Raw genomic sequence first — 18,552 nt, 5'->3', positions numbered from 1 at the left:
ATTGCTTGTTTTGTTACTTTCTGTCATTCTGGGAGCTCAGTAGGATCGCATTCTGCTCATACACGGTAACGTGTCATTTGATTTATATGAAAATCCACTTAAGTTAACATCAACAGCATCAAAACAGATGAGGCAGCAGAAGAATCAGTGCTTGATCAAATAGAAGCATGAACAAATCAGTGTAGTCAGACTGCTTATCCTCAGTGAAATCTAGGAAGGCTGCTTAAAAGCTCTATTTTAATTATTTAATCATTGGGTTGTCTTTTTTTCTATATTTGGTTTTGAATTGAATAGATTACATGTGAGGTGGTTTATATAAATCAAGTATTTATGATCAGAGATTAAGGGGAAGGGGAAACACAAAAAGTGTATACTTATCAGGATTTTGACTGGCTTGTGATTTTAATTAAGAAAAGTTAAAAAATAAGAGTAAAGAAAAATGTAAATAAGAAAGTAATCAAATGTTTGTATGTTTTGTAGATTTCTTCTGGCATGGAGTTGGGAGATTATGAACAGCCCGTTGTTATGAGAGAGGAAAACAAACGAAGGAGAAGAAGAATGAAACCGCACTGTACGTCAAGCAATTTGTCATCAATGGAACTGATATCCATTGAGTTTATTTTACCTACAAGCAATAAACATACCAAAGTACCAGAAATGATGTTACTCGAAATAGCTGGCAACTGTACGGTTGAGCAAATGAAAGCACAGATTTGGATGCGTGCAATAGAGATGAGTCAGACCACAGACTTCTACCACACATTCACCCCAGATCAATTTATTCTGCAGTATCAGAAGAAGGGGCAGTGGTATGAAATTTATGACAAACATCAAGTATTACAGACGTTGGACTGCATACTGTACTGGAAAGTGTTACAGAAGAAGGTAGGCAAGATCTATGTTGTCCAGAAACAAAAACCATCAGAAGAAGTTCAGGAATTTCAGCGGCAGCTTAACGATTTAATTGGTTACGATGTTACTGATGTAAGCAACGTGCATGATGATGAACTAGAATTTACCCGTCGCAGATTAGTCACGCCACGAATGATAGAAGTAGCCTGTAGAGATCCAAAATTGTATGCAATGCACCCATGGACTACATCTAAGCCACTCCCAGAATATTTATTTAAGAAAATCACTAATAATAACATTTTCATAATCATACATAGAGGAACAACTAGCCAAAAAATTAAAGTGTCAATTGATGACACTCCAGATATAATTCTCCACAGCTTTTTCACAAAAATTGCAAAAAAGAAGTCTTTGATGGACATTCCTGAAGATCATAGTGAACTGGATTTTGTTCTCAGGATTTGTGGCAGAGATGAGTACATTACTGGAGAGACACCAATCAAAGATTTTCACTGGATAAGACAGTGCCTTAAGAATGGGGAAGAAATTCACCTTGTCTTAGACAATCCTCCTGACCCGAGTGAGGATGAGGTTCAGAAGGAGGAGTGGCCCTTGGTGGATGACTGTACAGGAGTTACAGGGTATCATGAACAATTGACGATAGATGGAAAAGATCATGAGAGAGTCTTCACTATCTCTTTGTGGGATTGTAATAGGAAATTTAGGGTGAAAATAATTGGCATTGATATCCCAGTTTTACCTAGAAATACTGATCTTACTGTGTTTGTGGAGGCTAACATTCAACACGGGCAGCAGCTCCTGTCACAGAGGAGGACTCCATCGAAGCCTTTTACTGAGGAGGTTCTGTGGAATATTTGGTTGGAATTTGATATCAAAATTAAGGATTTGCCTAAAGGAGCACTCCTGAATCTTCAGATATACTGTGGCAAAGCACAGGGAGTGTCCACAAAGACAAACCTTCAGTCACATGAATCCCCCAACTCTGATTCAAAATGCAAAACTCAACTTCTCTATTATGTAAATCTTTTGTTGATAGATCACCGTTTCTTGCTACGAAGTGGGGAGTATGTCCTCCACATGTGGAAAATTCCAGGCAAGGGGGAAGAACAAGGAAGCATCAATGCAGACAAGCTCACATCAGCAACTAACCCGGATAAAGAAAACTCAATGGCTATCTCTATTGTACTGGACAAATATTGTCACCCAATTGCCTTGCCCAAGCACAGGATAACATCCGAGCCCCAAGGGGATAGGACACGAGCTGAAATGCCCAACCAGCTTCGCAAGCAACTTGAGGAGATCATAGCAACTGACCCACTTAATCCACTTTCTCCTGAGGACAAAGAACTGTTGTGGCACTTTAGATATGAAAGCGTAAAGCACCCCAAGGCGTATCCTAAGCTGCTTAGCTCTGTGAAATGGGGACAACAAGAAATAGTGGCCAAAACATACCAGTTGCTAGCTAAAAAGGAGGTTTGGGATCAAAGCACTTTAGATGTCGGACTCACAATGCAACTTCTGGACTGTAACTTTTCAGATGAAAATGTCCGAGCAATGGCAGTTCAAAAACTGGAAAGTTTAGAAGATGATGATGTTCTTCATTATCTTTTACAGCTTGTGCAGGTAAGGTGGATTTGCATTCTTGAACTCTCTCTTCTGGGAATATTTGCATTACCCTATCAATCATCATTTCCATCTTAGTAGGTCTAGTTAGTAATCCCTGGTTTTGAAGTCTTCAGTGTTTAGTCAAAGCAGCGGTAGTAACCAAATTAACCCAAAACACACTTTCTGCATTTCCCTTTTGCTGATGATGTTATTTTTGTGTTGCTGTTGCCTTGTGCCTTGTAATTTGTTCTTCTGGAAATTGTCAACACTAGCACAGCTATGACAGGAGCAAACCCTAACTGTGCTGTCTTTAATCCTGTTCATACAAGGTCTGAATCACGCAGCACTGAAGAACTGTTGACTGGCTTTACCAATAACTTGGAAAGAGTGTAGACAGAAAGAAAGTAAAGGCAGATGCTGACACGGGCAAGGCCTGAAGAAAAATCTGAGATTGGGTTTGAGATCAAGAATAACAGTGTAATTACATAGTATGTTGCAATGACTTCAGCCTTGTACTCTTAAGGGGACCAAATTTCTCTAGAAGCTTCCAAAACATTTTTAAAAGTAAGTGAAGAGTTGCTAGGACTCCATAACAAGATTAATTGATTCTGGGAAGTTGGGTGAAAAATTGTGTTTTTAATGGCAGTGAATCACCGCTGTATCGAATTGAAGCGCTTTGTGTGCAGATCTGCCAGATGAAACGTTGGGAAGGTTTATATCAGTTATAAAAGAAAATCGGTTTGTTTGCTTTTTTGCAATGTGGTGCTGGAGCTGGGCTGCCTGTCAGTGGCAAAGTCACATCTGATGGCTGATGAAAGGCGTACCGGGAAACGTGTCCCCTGAAGCAAGGCAATTCCCCGGGCTTCCCACACCGACCAGGGCTCTGGTTCGTGTGGAAAGGCTGTCGCCCCGCAGAGCAGGAAATGCAAAGAAGCAGAGGGCAGGACTGGCATTCAAAATTAAAAAGAAAAAAGCAACTGCTGCAGCCTGGGAAGCTGCAGGATGGGGCTTTTAATTTCTGCAGGTTCAGAGACTGCCCAGGTTCCCAGCAAAGGGAAGTTAGCATTTCAGATTTTGCTGCACATCAGTAGTGCCTTAAACAAGGCCTTTTTAGCCTTGTCTGTGCTTGTCTGAAGATTAGGCTCCCCAGGCAGAATTTATGCACTTCTGCATTAACCAAAGAAGCCGCTACGGTTACCTCATTGGGCCTCCCACATAGCTGCTTCTATATATATGCTTGGCTTGTGAGCTTTTACTGTCTACATGTGGCTCAGCAATTTTATTCGCTTTTGTAGCCAAATTAGGGATTTGGGATGGTGATTGGCTGATGCCAAAGTGCCTGAGAGAACAAGGGAAATACTGGGGTTTTTTCCATTTGTTTTTGAAATTACTTGTTTTCAGGAAGTAAAAAATCTCGAGAGTTTTAAGAGAAAATAGATCTCTCTAGCAGTAAATTAAATTGAACTCGTAGTACCTTAATTTCACTGTGTCATCTTTAGTAAGAAATGTAGTAAGAAATTAAAAGATTGCCATCCCTCAAAAGGAAAAAACCACTGGATCCCAACTTTTACCTCTCTGCTGCTTCCTGGAGCAGAGTATTGGTCCCACCGCGTATTTGAAAGTCTACATTTTTCAGAGAATGGATGTCACCCATTCCTCTGCTCTAATGGACACATCTGAGATGTTTCTGCTGCAAATGGTCGTCAGTTTTCACATGCATGCCTTCATGAAAGCTTTATGGCTTTTTTCACTCTGCACAGGATATTCCCATTTTACCTCCCAGTAGAGTTAGAAATCAAACAAACATTTTATTTCCCCCCAGGTTTATCCCAAATAGAGGCAGCCACGCCGTAAAACCCACTGAGCTTCCTATAAAGGTCTGTTGTTCTCTGTGTGCAGTTGATAAAACATGGATAGGATAGTTAAAATACAACAAAATCCACTGTGAAGCAAACATCAATGGCTGTACTGCTTGTATATGGCAGGGAGTAACGCTCCTCTGGTGAATTCACAAGGCAAAGGGACGTGCAGGGACCTGGTGAGGTGCCAGCAGATGTTTTTTAGTTGCTGGCTTTAATTGTTGCTCTTCAGATATTGTTATTTGACTTTGTGAAGAAAAAAGAAAAATGGGATTGACTTTTAAAAATAGTTATTTCTAAAACGTAAGCATAATGAGATGCTCATAATACATTTTTCACAGAATCACAGAATCACAGAATAGTAGGGGTTGGAAGGGACCTCTGTGGGTCATCTAGTCCAACCCTCCTGCCGAAGCAGGGTCACCTACAGCAAGCTGCACAGGACCTTGTCCAGGCGGGTCTTGAATATCTCCAGAGAAGGAGACTCCACAACCTCCCTGGGCAGCCTGTTCCAGTGCTCCGTCACCCTCAGAGGGAAGAAGTTCTTCCTCATGTTCAGACGGAACTTCCTGTGCTTCAGTTTGTGCCCATTGCCCCTTGTCCTGTCACTGGGCACTACTGAAAAGAGCTTGGCCCCATCCTCCTGACACCCGCCCTTCAGATATTTGTAGGCATTTATAAGGTCCCCTCGCAGCCTTCTCTTCTTCAGGCTGAACAAGCCCAGTTCCCTCAACCTCTCCTCATAGGGGAGATGTTCCAGTCCCCTCATCATCCTCGTAGCCCTCCGCTGGACTCTCTCCAGTAGCTCTTCATCTTTCTTGAAATGGGGAGCCCAGAACTGGACAGAGTACTCCAGACGAGGCCTCACCAGGGCAGTGTAGAGGGGAAGGAGAACCTCCCTCGTCCTGCTGGCCACACTCTTCTTGATGCACCCCAGGATCCCATTGGCTTTCTTGGCAGCCAGGGCACACTGCTGGCTCATGGTTAACCTGTCGTCCACCAGGACACCCAGGTCCCTCTCCGCAGAGCTGCTCTCCAGCAGGTCCACCCCAAGCCTGTACTGGTGCATGGGGTTATTCCTCCCCAGGTGCAGGACCCTGCATTTGCCTTTGTTGAACCCCATCAGGTTCCTCTCTGCCCAGCTTTCCAGCCTATCCAGGTCACGCTGAATGGCAGCATGACTTTTTCTAGTATTCTTTTATGTTAAAATATATTTGCAACCTTAATATAAGGAGGTTTTGTTTTGAAGCAATGGCCCGGTTGTTTGGCTGTATTTAATTCTTAAATTGTTTTTCAGGGATATGCACTGAGAACATTTGGCACAGTATATACTGGAATGAGGTTTTAAATAGGCATTTGTGGAACTGTAAGCAAATCCATTTGAATTTATCTGATAATTATTGCTTTTGGGTGGGTTATTGCAGTGAAAATGAATTTTTATTTAAAACCCCTCATACCTCATAATGTCACACACAAAGTAAAAGGATCTATATATTTTTAAATCAGTTTATGTTTGGGAGTTCTCATTATCTTTCCTAAATAAGATGGTGTTGCTTGGGGAAATAAAACAGTGTTGCAGAGGCAGTCAAGGCAGTTCTTGCAGAATTCTGATACTGTAGAAGAGCAAGTCTGGTGCTTGGCTTTCTGGTCTGTCTCTCAGCGAGCAGCTGGAAAGAAGAAGTCTGTGTAGCGTTTTGGTAAGTTGGTTCATTCTAGAAGATTGACTGAAAAAGCTCTTTTTTTCTGATGAGTAAACCCACAGAACAATTAACATTTCAGAAATAGGGAAGATATTTTAATAATAAAAAAATACAACTATGTGCTGCAGTGCTTTTAAGAGTTTATAAAACCCTGTGGTTTGTTTGATGAATGTAGTAGACCTCTGCTGATGGCTTGGTTGCTTCTTTGCAAGCTGCAGACCATGGTGATCTTGAAAGAGCTATTATATTCTGTTGAATGACTGTCTCTAGGGGTTTGCATACTTTGTTGCTTCTGAAAGCTGAGCATGCTATATGCACCCGGCGCTCTGCACATCCCTTTGGTTTCCCTTAATCTCGCTACGTGCCACTTCCTGGCGCTCTGTTTCTAGAACCTGAAGCTGTTCACCAACCCCTCAGTCCACAACAGGGATTTTGTGACTCTGTTCCAGGGTTTGTATGCTTCTTATTTCTCTTTTCTTGCCATGAGAGACACATGTGTACCTTTTTTCCACCATTAATCTTAATAGAAACCTCCTATAAACTTGAGTCCCTCAAGCAACGGGAAAGAAGCTGCTGGAAAAACCACTTGAAGTGGACAAGTTCCCTGGCACAGCCCAGTACCTGGAAGCATGATAGTTTTCTGGTGGACCAATTCACTTGGTTATTGGGATGGGGGAGAGAATAACAGCAAAAAAATTCCAATCCTGACACTTCAGACAAGTTGTTGACTTTTTGTTTCCACCCTTTTTTGGCAGTAGCTTGGAAATATCTGTGGGCTTGGGTGGAGGGGAGCGGCTGTTGGAAGCGAAAAAATACATCTGTGCTCACAGAGTCATTAAAAAAAAAACTTTGGTGAAGTCTTCATCTTAATTGTACTCCAGTAATATAGGATGTGTGTCAGAGCCTTTATTCTATTTTGTTGTTCGTTTAGGGGCTAAAGGCCAGATTAGGCGCTCCAGAAAGCTGCTCCTGTATCCCGTGCTTGCTGGGGAACCCAGCAGTGAACCCTGGTGCCCCAGTCCCAAAGTGGCAGATAGTGTCAAAAACCAGTGCTTTATTACTGAAAATTTTTATTATTGAAATTTTTTATTTAAGAATTGTTATAAGTACCTAATTTCATTTGGCAGTAATCTTTTCAAGCCTTCTCAGTGCCAGTCCAACTGCAGACTGTTTTCTGATCTTGCTGATGTTTGCTGCAGCCCGAGAATGATGTTGCTTTGTTCACATGTCTTCATGTGCTCAGATTGGTCTCGCTGGTTAGCTACTGCCTGCGCTGCTTTATTTGTCGCATTAATAATATACCTGAAAAGAACCTGTTGCAAAGAAGTGCTTCTTGAATCAAATACAGAGTAGCCTTGCTTTGTTTTTGTCAGCTTTGTTTCCTTGAAAGACCTGCTTTGTTACACGTTTTCTACTCGTGCAGCAGTGTGTTCTCTAGATGTCATCAGTAAAGTGTAAGGGCAGTGGGATCTTAAATATGATAATAACATCTTCTGTGTTTGTGTTACTCAGGCTGTGAAATTTGAGCCGTATCATGACAGCGCATTAGCCAGATTTCTGCTAAAACGTGGTTTGAGAGTAAGTACTTCAAAATACAGCCAACTTACGTTAAAGTTACTAGTATTATTAAAACCCTTTGTCAAGAAATGTGCACTGATTGTAGTATTTTTCTTTACTTCTAGAACAAAAGAATTGGTCACTTCTTGTTTTGGTTCTTAAGAAGTGAGATTGCCCAGTCCATGCATTATCAACAGAGGTTTGCGGTCATCCTGGAAGCCTATCTTAGGGGCTGTGGAAAAGCAATGCTACACGATTTCATGAAGCAGGTTCAAGTAATTGAATTGCTGCATAAAGTCACAATGGAGATAAAATCAGTTTCTGCAGAAAAGTATGATGTCACTTCTCAAGGTATTTGCTAACAGGCATTTCTTCTTTTGTAATAATATTGTTTTTTCTCTTTGGATGTGAAAATCTCGGCAGCAAATAGTACTGTTTCTTTAGAAAATTCATGGATAAATTACTGTCAAAGGGCATCATTGTTACTTCTGTTAAAATGCCAGTGTAAGTTAATAGTGATTGAACAAATGACACATTTTTTTTGTCATTCCACCCCAAAAGGGGAAGAATATCAGTGTTGTAGACACACAGTATTTTCCCATGCTTTGGCTTATCTTCTTGAAGCTCATGCCATGCAGCTGGGAAACATCTAAGTTCTTGTACATAACCTTTAGCTGAGTGCCAGCACTGAAGAAACAAAAAACCCAGGACACAAATATTAACTGGAAATAAAGAGAAAGAAGTGACACTTGCCAAGAAACACAGCCTTACCCTAAGCAGTCATTAAAAGACTCTTGGCAAGAAGATCAGGGAGGAGTCCAGGACAGCCTCTGCTATGCCACAGAAGTGGCTGGTGGATCAGCAGTGAATATACAGAGCACATCTTTGGGGCTTTGCGAGGTGCGGAATGGGAGTCTTGTGAGACACAGACGTGGCGTTGTTATTTCTAGTTCCTGCAAGCACTGCTCTGGAAGCCACAGTAGGGTTATGCAATGCCTGTTTACTTCTGGGGTTTGCCTGCCTTTTTTTTCTCCCCAGCTTCCTTAAAAGCTTGTGTGTCATCATTCCTGTCAGTTGCTTGGTGTTGGGAGTAAGTGTGACAAGACATGTGACAATATTCAAATTCTGAAAGCTGTAGAGAGACCAGCTCTTCCTGCATATTCAGTCTGGTATGTTCCAGGCGAGGAAGACCTTGGTATGGAAAGCCTTTCCACTCTCGTTATGCAGAAGTGGCTGTGGTAGTGTTTCAAAAGAAATTTGAAGGAAATATGCATTTATTCTTCGATATATAAAGTAGTATCATTTACGTTACCACATAGTGTGAATTAGGGGACTTACTGAACCCTCATATAAAATATTCTTTCTAAACAACTTTCTAAAATATATCTTTAAATGCTTTGTAATAGAAATGTATTTGGTCAGAATCTAATGTTTTGGAAAGAAACTTTACAGCCTTGCAGATGTACATGTCTGCAACAGCAGTGGTTTCCATAATACATTATCTTTGAAGGATATGTGGGCAAAGAAGAAAAGTTTCAAGAGAAAGCAATCACATTAACACCCACCAGGTTTTGAAATTAAAGAATCTTTGTATGTAATGTACAGCAGAACATTGAAAGATGACTTATATAATTGACATTTTCAATGAATAAGGCTTCTTGAAACTGTGGAGTGTCCTACTAATGCTATATCTAATTTAGTTTATTCTCTGATTATTAAGGTTCTGATTTTTCCTACAGGCACCCTCTACTACTTACATTTTTAAAAACATATATTCTAAAATTTCTTCTTCAGTTTATTGCTTCTTTTTTGCCCTATCAGTTATAAAGTTCATAGCTGTTTATATTTTCAGTCTGAATGGTTTGGACTGTTTCATTTCATTATGTCATGCAGCCTTATCTAATTCTTGTATATATTTTTCTTCCTCCAGTATTTGTGGATTTTTTTAAAGAATAAATTCCTTCCTGTTAGGTCTGCACTAGTCCGGTAGCAGTCGTGCTGTCAAACTGTTTCTTTCATTTCTCATGTAATCTTTTTGCTTCTGTTTGAACAGAGTGAGTAATAATAAATAAATAAATTCTTAAGATCATAACATTACAATTTGCATAGGACTATATCCTTTCATCACTACTCTGTCAGATGATTTGTCTCCCAAGAATGTGTCTGTGCATCTGTTTCTTCTCTTAAAATGCACAGCACTTTGTTCTTAAGCCACATCAACTGGAAATTTTTTAGCAAGCACCTTCACTTGCGTTTTAAAATCAGCTAATTCCTAGTCTTTACTAGCTTCAATTGGTTGGCATACAATGTTCAAATTGCATTACATTACAGTGAGGACACTTACTGAGATCAAGCTAGATTTGTCTAGGAAATCAATAGTCACATTTTAGAAAGCTCTTTTGTGACCAAAGTTACTAGGGGTGTTTTGGTTTGGGTTTTGGGTTTTTTTGGAAAGGTGTCTAATTATGAAGTTCATTTATTAGGTCCTGTATATTGCTGTCAGATTTATCTGTTTTTTACCAGAAAACATACCACATTGGTCACCTGGCACTGCTAAGCATTTTTTTTTTTAAAGCCTGTAGGATAGATGTAACATTTGTGTTCTGTGAGTTCTCAGGTAATTCTCCTGGCTTGACTTTCTTAATTTGATAGCAGCTTTTGAAATGTCTTCATCTGCTGGGCATGACCCAGCAGTGTGCTCTTGCAGCCCAGAAGGCCAACTGTGCCCTGGCTACATCCCCAGCAGCGTGGCCAGGAGGGTGAGGGAGCGGATTCTGCCCCTCTGCTCCGCTCTGGTGAGACCGCCCCGGGAGTCCTGCGTCCAGCTCTGGAGCCCTCAGCACAGGGCAGACATGGACCTGTTGGAGCAGGGCCAGAGAAGGCCACAAAAATGATCAGAGGGCTGGAGCACCTTTGCTAGGAGGAAAGGCTGAGAGAGCTGGGGCTGTTCAGCCTGGAGCAGAGAAGGCTGCAGGGAGACCTCATAGCAGCCTTCCAGTACTTAAAGAGGGCCTCTAGGAAAGAAGTGGACAGACTTTTTAGCAGGGCCTGTAGCGACAGGACAAGGGGTAACAGTTTTAAACTAAAGGAGCGTAAATTTAGGTTGGATGTAAGGAAGAAATATTTTACGCTGAGGGCAGTGAAACACTGGCCCAGGTTGCTCAGAGAGGTGGTCGATGCCCCATCCCTGGAAACATTCACGGCCAGGTTGGATGGGGCTCTGAGCATCCTGGTCTAGTTGAAGATGTCCCTGCTCACTGCAGGGGGGTTGGGCTAGGTGACCTCTAAAGGTCCCTTCCAACCTAAAGCATTCTATGATTCTATGATTTTATAATTTTGTATATTAAGTATCCAGGTCCATGTCTAGCTTTCTCATTACGATTTTTGTTGCTCTTTAGTTTTTATGTCCAAAATTATTTGGACATGTATATGTAGCCTCTGCTGTGTAGCTACAGTTGCTTTTAGAACAGTGTTCAGGTCTTTGTCCTAATGCAGGGTAATAACCAGTGTATTGCTTATACTGCTAACGCCTGCTAGCTGAGGTGAGCAAACTGCATCATATACAGTATAATGCATACTGTTCAAAGCTGAAGATTCAGAAGCTTGATGTTTTATGAATGAAAAAGATTCAGTTTGTATATGAACATTAAAATTCTTGTTTGTATAAATTTACAGCAAATTTTCTTCCCATTGGAATGTGAGATTAACAGGGCTGCACTATGAAACCAGCTTTTAGGAGGACAGGAAATTCAGTATCTCTGTAGTTGAAGTCCTCATGATTACAGTCTAATTGATTCCAAGAACTCAAAAGCCCACGAGTCTGTTTGCGAGAGACAGGTCAAAATAATACTGGAAAATGCCAGGTGCTTTTAAATGCCTTCTGCCTTTGGGGTGGATAGGTCAACATTTCCTTGGCAGTTACAAGGGCAAAATATATTATGGTGTGTTGTACTGTGTTTTGTTTTGTTTTTTAAATGAAAAGTAAGATTTTAGTGTAATCTCCTGAGTTTTCAGAAGAACAGCAAGGACTGCGCAGTGCTTCTAGCGCTGTAGAGGGCATATGACTTCTGAGGTGATTGAAGACTTCATCTTTAGGTATCTGAAACAGTGCTGACCATTAATCGTGCAAGTTAAATAGTCTTCCTTCATTCCTCAAATCAAGACTACTTGAGGAAAGCAATTTAAAAAGTAGCTAGACAGAGAAGGTTTTTAGCTAAATTATGATGCTTAACAAGTTTGATTACCTATAATATTTTTGCCTTCCAACTTTTGATTTCATTGTGTTTTCTTACTTATAATTGCAGTTATTGCACAGCTGAGACAAAAGCTTGAAAAACTACAGAACAGCAAACTTCCAGAAAGTTTCAGAGTTCCATATGATCCTGGGCTAAGAGCAGGAGCCCTAGTGGTAAGTATATTCTGAGTTTCTGCAAATCCTTTTTGAAAAAAATCTCCTATTTGCAAGTTTGTGTTATATGGTATAAAATTTTTGCTAATATGGCTCAAGATCTTATTTCACTGTGAGTACGATGACGTTTCATGGACTCAGAAAGTTTTTGTTCCCAAAGCTATTTGCGTTTTTCTAAGTGTAATGACATGCCACCTAAAAACAGAACTAAAAAATGCAACAACCCGTAAAATCCTAATCATTAAATGGCAATTATGATTTTTCCATTAGTTTAATCCACTAACTAGGTAACTGACTTTTTTTTTTTTTTACGTTAAATACCTGTATAAAACATTTTGTCTGACTGCAGGGGCTTTGGGATGTTCAGTTTCTGTTCCTCCACTTACTTTCTCTGTCTTACCCTGATTCATATCTGTCATTAAGGTTTAGGTCCAGATCTTCATCTTACTAACAAAAATGTCTACCTTAGCTATTTCTAATTTTTCAATATCTCTATGTTGCTTTTGTTGCTTTTATTAGAAAACACAGTAAGATTTTGTTAGAAGTACATTAAGAAACACCTCAGGTTGTTTGTGTTGCTTTCTCCACTTTTGTGGTGAGATTGCAGTGGTTTATGTCGACTCAGAGTTAAAAACAATATTAATAAATCAGCAGATGTGTGGTGAAAGGGAATTGGCTCATGCAGCTGCTATGCAATGTGAGGTTAGAATTAGACGTAATTAGTTGAGAAAACATTTGAAATAATGCAATTTCAGTAACATCAGTGCTGAATTTCTCAAGATTAAAAATCATGCAGGATTAAAAATGTAATAAAATGAAATAGGGAATTTATTTTCTTATTTTATGAATGATTATGTTAAATTAGTTTCACAAATGCCATTGTCCCCATGAATTTGAACAATTTGCTAGGGGAATTGAATCAAGCAATCTGGAATAACTGAAGTTGCTAGAAGTCACAAGGGTGGATGATGTGATAAATTGCATTGGACAGTGACTGTGTTCCAGTTTTGCAAAGCACCTGTCTGAGTGCTGTTGGAAGAGTCCATATTTGCCATTTTTGTCAGAGTCTCTTATTCCTCGTTTAAAAGTTTGGGGTTTTTTTCTGTCTGAAGCAGATTTACACGCTAAATCCAGTTTCCAAGAGTCAAGGCATGCTTTTTCCTTTGTCACGGACAGTGCTAAAAGTTGTGCAGGATCACTGAGGCTTTATGTGGCAGTTGAATACCATTCCTTACATGTGCTTTCAGTGTGTTTCTTGTCGTATAACTGATTGGAAGCTGGCAAACTACTCTGTAGCTGGTGTGTAAAAAAGTTGTGTTGGAGTACAATGGCTAGCAAGCAATAAATGTGTCTTTCCCAGATAGAAAAATGTAAAGTAATGGCATCTAAGAAGAAACCCCTCTGGCTTGAGTTTAAATGTGCAGACCCAACAGCTCTATCAAATGAAACCATAGGCATAATCTTCAAACATGGAGATGACCTCCGTCAGGACATGCTTATTTTACAGGTATGATAGCTAAAATGTATAAAATCAACAGTGTGAATATTTTAAAATATTTTAAATTGTTTGACTTTGAGAAGTGTGTATACCTTATCTTTACTGTCCAGATGAAATATGAGGTTGTCTTTTGTTTTTCAAACGGTGTATAGGAAGGCTGACATCAAAACTGGATCTTCTTTCTTGTACTACATTTTTTTATGTTAGTGTGTTGTGGGTTAACCCCGATGGGATGAGGAAAGGAGAAAGGAAGAGTAAATGAAAACTTGTGGGATGAGATAAAAAATGTTTAATAAGCAAAGGAGAAGTGTAAGAAGGGAGAAAAACAAGTGATGCAAAGGCAGTCACTCACCACATCCCATGGGTAGACCAATGCCCAGCCAGTTCCTGCGCAAAAGATGGTTAACCTACCTAACCTCCTTCCTCTCTGTTTTATTTCTGAGCATGAAGCTATTCAGCATGGAATATTTCTTTGGTTGGTTCAGGTCATCTGCCTGGTTATGTCCTCTCCCAACCTCTTGTGCACTCCCGATCTGTTCACAGTGGGGCAGAGTGAGAAGCAGAGGCAGCCTTGGCACTCTACTGTAAACACTGTTCAGCAATAGCTGGTTTGGTAGCACTTTGGGGAATATTATGGGAAAAAATTGGATATACTTGCTAATGTGTTCAATCTCAGCTCACGTAGAAATCATACAATATGTTTATTAATACTGTACAAAACAGTAGAGATTGCTTTGGCATAGGACAGGTGAGGAAATACAAACCCTGGTTCTCTAACTGATAATCTTGAATGGCTGCACACTTTCTGTATTTATTTCTTAATCTGTAAAATAGACCAGTAACTTTAGCCTTGTCTCAGAAGTCTGGGTAGTGTTATTTGCATGAGTAATAAGTAATGTTCAAACAATTTGAAATAACTTAGTATATGTGGTTGTTTTTATTAGATTCTTCGAATTATGGAATCCATTTGGGAAGCAGAATCCTTGGACCTCTGCTTATTACCGTATGGTTGTATTTCTACAGGGAACAAAATAGGTATGTGATCACAGTTACTGTCATTAGAAACTCAAAATACCATAGTTACAGGAGTTGTGTATAGAACTATTCAAGTGTGTACTGTGGTCCTGACATAATCAGCAGTTGTTAAACTTGCTCTGAGCCTCCTGCAGTTGTGTCTTAGCTGTGGTTTCTGCCTTTCTGATGGGTATCCTTCAGCTGCTGCACTAGCTTAACTGACTGTGATTCCTCTGCAAGTCCAACTGTTTGGGTCCTGCTGCAAGTTTCTCTGTAATAACAATATTTGGTATGAAAAAGCAGTGAAAGTGAGTGACTTATTCAAGATGTGTTTTGATGTGTTGATAGGAATAAAGCAGAGAAAAGAGTTAAAACTGCAAAACATTTATGTTTTTTTTCCTGACCTAAAGCTTCATGCCCTATACTACATAGAAGCAACAGCATTACTCAACAGGATGCGCGGGCAATATTTCTCAGGGGGCATTAGTTCCTGCAGCACAGGTTATCTGTTTTCCAGAATTCATGGTGGGAGAAATCAAGCAGTTGCTTACAAAGTTTGTGGAGAACTGTGCGATGGTGTGTGGAGCAACCTGATCAGCTCCGGAGGAGTCCAGTTACATCCAGAAATGCCAAACTGATGTATAATTTATGCATCCTGATGGCTCCAAACTCTTTGTGGTTGGATTTGCATATATTATGTACCCCTGACACATCCACATTGCACAGTTTCCTAGTATCCAGATAATACAGAACTGACTGTAGAGCCAATTTTGCTGAGCAGTTCTTGAACAATTGGCTGGAGGAAAGCCTTCTCAGTGTAGGAAAATTGACCATGCCCAAATGAAGCTATTGTGCTGAAAAAAAGGCTTTGGCTGGTATAAACAGTGTGTCAGTGAGACAGATTAGCAAATACAGCTCTGCCATTTACTTAAAGCTTGAACATGTGTGAAAATTAGCAAATTTGTTAATTCCTGTCATTGGTGTAGCTGGCAGTATGATAGTAAATGCATAGATGGATAAAATAACAGTAGCATAAATATTGCTATGTGTCTCCCATGACCTCCAGCCTTTTAGTTCTTTTCTTTTTTAGCAATATATTTTCCTTTATGGATAGAAGAATAATAAACTGAGTCCCAGTAAAATTAAGAACTCTTTTTAATATATATCTGTAATGTACTTCCTGTCTCAAATACATTGCCACGTAAGTTTCTAATTATCCTTTTCTTTTGGCTTCAAGATACCACAGCAATGTAGAAAACCCAAACTCACTGATAAAATATTTGGTAGTGTGACACAGAAGAGTTTCTTTTCTTCTAATATAGGTGTTTTAAATTTAAATAAATTGTATTGATAAAATTCTAATAATAAAGGAAATAGAACATTATATATCAAAATACTAACTAACTGTAAATACAAGGAAGCTCGGTTTTTTTCCTCTCCTTTAGGTATGTTATAACAAACCCAATTTTTTAGAGAGATTCTTAGGATTGAATTTAGTTTTCTTTAAAATCATCATAAGACAAGGTAATATGTTGAAGTAATGGAGGAAGGTGGAAGAATTCTGCCCATGATCCTAGCATTCGTATATTCAAGTTACAGACGTCATTATTCTTTTGTGTATTCTTAATTGACTCACCATCCTTCTATCCCAAGGAAATAATTGTTTATTTAGCTATACGCATGGGGAAGATGTAAGAATTTAGCATCCTTTCAGCACCACGGTAGGGGCACGGTTAATCACACAAAGACTCCTGTTCAGTTTGCTGAGAATACCTGCAGCCTAAATTAGTAATACCCAATGTGGGACACTTTGATGTGGAGCTTATGCTCGTTTGGAACAAAACCAAAGAGTAGTGGCACGCAAATGTTCTTTCACAGTACTCATTTGTGGTCTTCTTCCAAGCTTCTTTTTCCCTCCCTCTTAATATTTCCTGGAACTTGGGCAGTTTCTGTGTATTGACACAAGCACAATACCCCATTCTACTCTCGGCACCGGTGGCTTACACCTGATGTTAACATCCCCTCCAGTGTAGAGCTTTCTCAGTCTGTTGAAGACATCTGCATTCAAAGGAGTTTGCAGTTTTGGGTACCTCTGTCCTCTCCACTGCTGCTGCCAAACAGACCGCCGTAGGAACAACTTTCTCTTCTATTATCACTGGTAAAAGATCATACCCTATTCTTTCTCCCTTTGGCATGGCCATATGTTCCTGGCTCTGCAAGGCAGTTATCACTACTTACTATGCTGCATCACTGCCAAATTTGAGAAGTTCAAGCTGGCACTTAGTATAAAGGTCACCTGCTTTTGTACCGCAGATCCCCAGAAGCACATAGCATAGTGCATTTACTGCTGCACTTCCTCCCAGTTGAATACAGCCCAGCTGAGATCCTCTGTCGCAGTTACTGAAGCCTTCTCTAGGACTGACCATACCTACTGAGAGGCATGTCTGCATTTCGAAGGATTTGCCAGTAGAGCTGTACTATTCCAGCAGATAACTTTTTTTTTACCACAATACCTTTAAAATATTTACTTGGGCAGAATAAGCTGCACAACATTCTGTGTAAGTTTTACACCACTCCTTTGACAGTGCAGTCAGTTGCAGTGCTCATCAACATAGCTGTGCTGGGAGAAGTTCTAAATGCAAGAGAGAGCAAAAGATGCCTTCTGCAACCGCTCCACTCCACTGGAATCAAGAAGCTGTTGGCCGGTAGAGGGAGATTTGTGAGCACAGGCAGGGGAAGCCTTCTCAACAGCTGGAATGCAAACTAGAGCTCACTCCCAGGAGGAAAACAACAGCTTCAGAGAAACCACAGATATCAGAGAGGGAGCCAGACTGAAACTGAATCAGAAACTGCTTTGAATCGCTTCTAGGAGAAAGGGATATTTCTGTTTGCGTGCTTATCTTTGGGCTGGAGCTGCAGCGAGGCTTTTGCATAGAAGACACTGTTGAACTTGAACCAGAGGAAGAAAATATAATATTTCCAGTTACCAAATAAGTTCAACTAAAATCTGACCTTCCCACATACAGACATGCCCAGTATGATGGCAGACTGCAGTACATAGAATCACAGAATCATAGTATGGTTTGGGTTGGAAGAGACCTTTGAAGGTCATCTAGCCCAGCACCCCTGCAATGAACAGGGACATCTTCAACTAGATCAGGTTGCTCAGAGTGCCGTCCAACTTGGCTGTGAATGTTTCCAGGGATCTGCCACCTCTTTGGGCAACTTGTTCCAGTGTTTCACCACCCTCAGCATAAAAGATTTCTTCCTTATATCTAGACTGAATCCACCCTCTTTTAGTTCAAAACTGTTACTCCTTGTGCTATTACAACAGACCCTGCTAAAAAGACTGTCCATATCTTTCCTATAGGCCCCCTGTAAGTACTGGAAGGCCGCAGTAAGGTCTCCCTGCAGCCTTCTCTTCTCCAGGCTGAATAGCCCCAGCTCTCTCAGCCTGTCCTCCTAGCAGAGGTGCTCCAGCCCTCTGATCAATTTTGTGCCTTCTCTGGCCCTGCTCCAACAGGTCCATGTCTTTCCTGTGCTGAGGGCTCCAGAGCTGGCCGCAGGGCTCCCGGTGAGGTCTCACCAGAGCGGAGCAGAGGGGCAGAATCCCCTCCCTTGCCCTGCTGCCCATGCTGCTGGGCATGCAGTCCAGGGTATGATTGGCCTTCTGGGCTGCGAGCACACGTTGGTGGCTCATGTCCAGCTTTTTCATCAACCAACACCCCAGAGTCCTTCTCAGCAGGTCTGCTCTCAATCCCTTCATCCGCCAGTCATACGGATTCCAAGGATGGCCCCGACCCAGCTGCAGGACGCCACTCTTGTTCTTGTTGAACCTCATGAGGTTTACATGGGCCCACCTCTCAAGCCTTTCATGGTCCCTCTGGATGGCATGCCATCCCTCAGGCACATTGACCACACCGCTCAGTTTGGTGTCATCTGCAAACTTGCTGAGGGTGCACTTGATCCCTCTGTCTAGGTCATTGGTGAAGATATTAAACAGTACTGGTCCCAGTAGGGACCCCTGAGGGACAGCAT

The 18,552-nt window shown here is 40.8% G+C and overlaps 1 protein-coding gene across 6 annotated transcripts in view; it reads left to right on the top strand.

Moving 5' to 3' along the window:
• PIK3CG (phosphatidylinositol-4,5-bisphosphate 3-kinase catalytic subunit gamma) overlaps positions 1 to 18,552 on the top strand; it is a 38,126-nt gene that overhangs the window by 6,695 nt on the left and 12,879 nt on the right. For all 6 annotated transcript variants that reach the window (XR_012764736.1, XM_075428226.1, XM_075428228.1 and 3 more), the window contains exons 2-7: positions 481 to 2,496; positions 7,550 to 7,615; positions 7,720 to 7,945; positions 11,899 to 12,002; positions 13,363 to 13,509; positions 14,445 to 14,535. Coding sequence is in view for 5 of the 6 variants with exons in the window: in XM_075428226.1 (XP_075284341.1) it covers positions 493 to 2,496; positions 7,550 to 7,615; positions 7,720 to 7,945; positions 11,899 to 12,002; positions 13,363 to 13,509; positions 14,445 to 14,535 (2,638 nt within the window). In the remaining variant the exon portion in view is untranslated. The remainder of the gene's footprint in view (positions 1 to 480; positions 2,497 to 7,549; positions 7,616 to 7,719; positions 7,946 to 11,898; positions 12,003 to 13,362; positions 13,510 to 14,444; positions 14,536 to 18,552) is intronic.

This window comes from Opisthocomus hoazin, chromosome 8 (genome assembly GCF_030867145.1).
Source record: "Opisthocomus hoazin isolate bOpiHoa1 chromosome 8, bOpiHoa1.hap1, whole genome shotgun sequence".
Classification (NCBI taxonomy): domain Eukaryota; kingdom Metazoa; phylum Chordata; class Aves; order Opisthocomiformes; family Opisthocomidae; genus Opisthocomus; species Opisthocomus hoazin.
The sequence above is the reverse complement of the archived record's forward strand: the minus strand, read 5'-3'. Positions and strand labels throughout refer to the sequence as shown.